This window comes from Morone saxatilis, unplaced genomic scaffold (genome assembly GCF_004916995.1).
Source record: "Morone saxatilis isolate NCDOM2014 unplaced genomic scaffold, NCSU_SB_2.0 Contig17, whole genome shotgun sequence".
Taxonomy (NCBI): Eukaryota; Metazoa; Chordata; class Actinopteri; family Moronidae; genus Morone; species Morone saxatilis.
This window is the reverse complement of record NW_023339729.1, coordinates 3930916-3931568: the sequence shown is the minus strand read 5'-3', so window position 1 is coordinate 3931568 and position 653 is coordinate 3930916. Positions and strand designations below refer to the sequence as shown.

The 653-nt window shown below is 37.8% G+C and overlaps 1 protein-coding gene across 1 annotated transcript in view; it reads left to right on the top strand.

The window, feature by feature from the left end:
* Positions 1–653, top strand: part of rptor (regulatory associated protein of MTOR, complex 1) — a 182454-nt gene that overhangs the window by 125087 nt on the left and 56714 nt on the right. Inside the window, exon 12 of the mRNA XM_035659536.1 lies at positions 69–152. Coding sequence (XP_035515429.1) covers positions 69–152 — 84 coding nt within the window. The remainder of the gene's footprint in view (positions 1–68; positions 153–653) is intronic.

The following is a 653-nucleotide window of genomic DNA, read 5'->3' as shown; positions in this document are numbered from 1 at the left end:
TTTTAATCTCAAGCTTCCTCTCGGCTTGGTGGCAGCACATTTGACCTCTGACCTCTCCTCTTTTTCAGGTCCTCCTGAGTCAGGTGCATCGGCTGCGAGCTCTAGACCTGCTCGGACTGTTTCTGGATCTGGGTCCCTGGGCCGTCAGTCTGGTGCGTTCAGATAGTGTGCCTGTTTAAAAATAATGGTTTAGTTTGAAAAAAAAGACAGACATTAACAAAATAATTATTACATTAGCATAAAATGATGTGCATTGTTTTGCTGGATCATATTTCCACCAAGCAGCAACAACCTTGGCTGAAAATTAGAGCCAAGCTTTTTAGTGGTGTCAATTTTCAGTTTTATGTGCTGAGGTTTTGTTATATCCACTTTAGAGATTTCTGCCTCAAAACCCAATACAATAAAGGTGAAATGCATCTTGTTTGTGGTGATTAAAGCAACAAAAAAATGATATCTCAAACAAAATGTCAAAATCTCGTCACATAAAACCAAAGTCTGCAATGCTAGATACCAGTGAAGTGAGAAAATAATTTCTCGTAATTTGGATGTACTGACTGTTTAAGGTGGAGACGCTGCCTCCAAGAAAAAAAAACTTTTGTATTATGTAGTTTTGTAAGACAAATGTTCATTTATTTGCTTTCTTTACAAGAGTT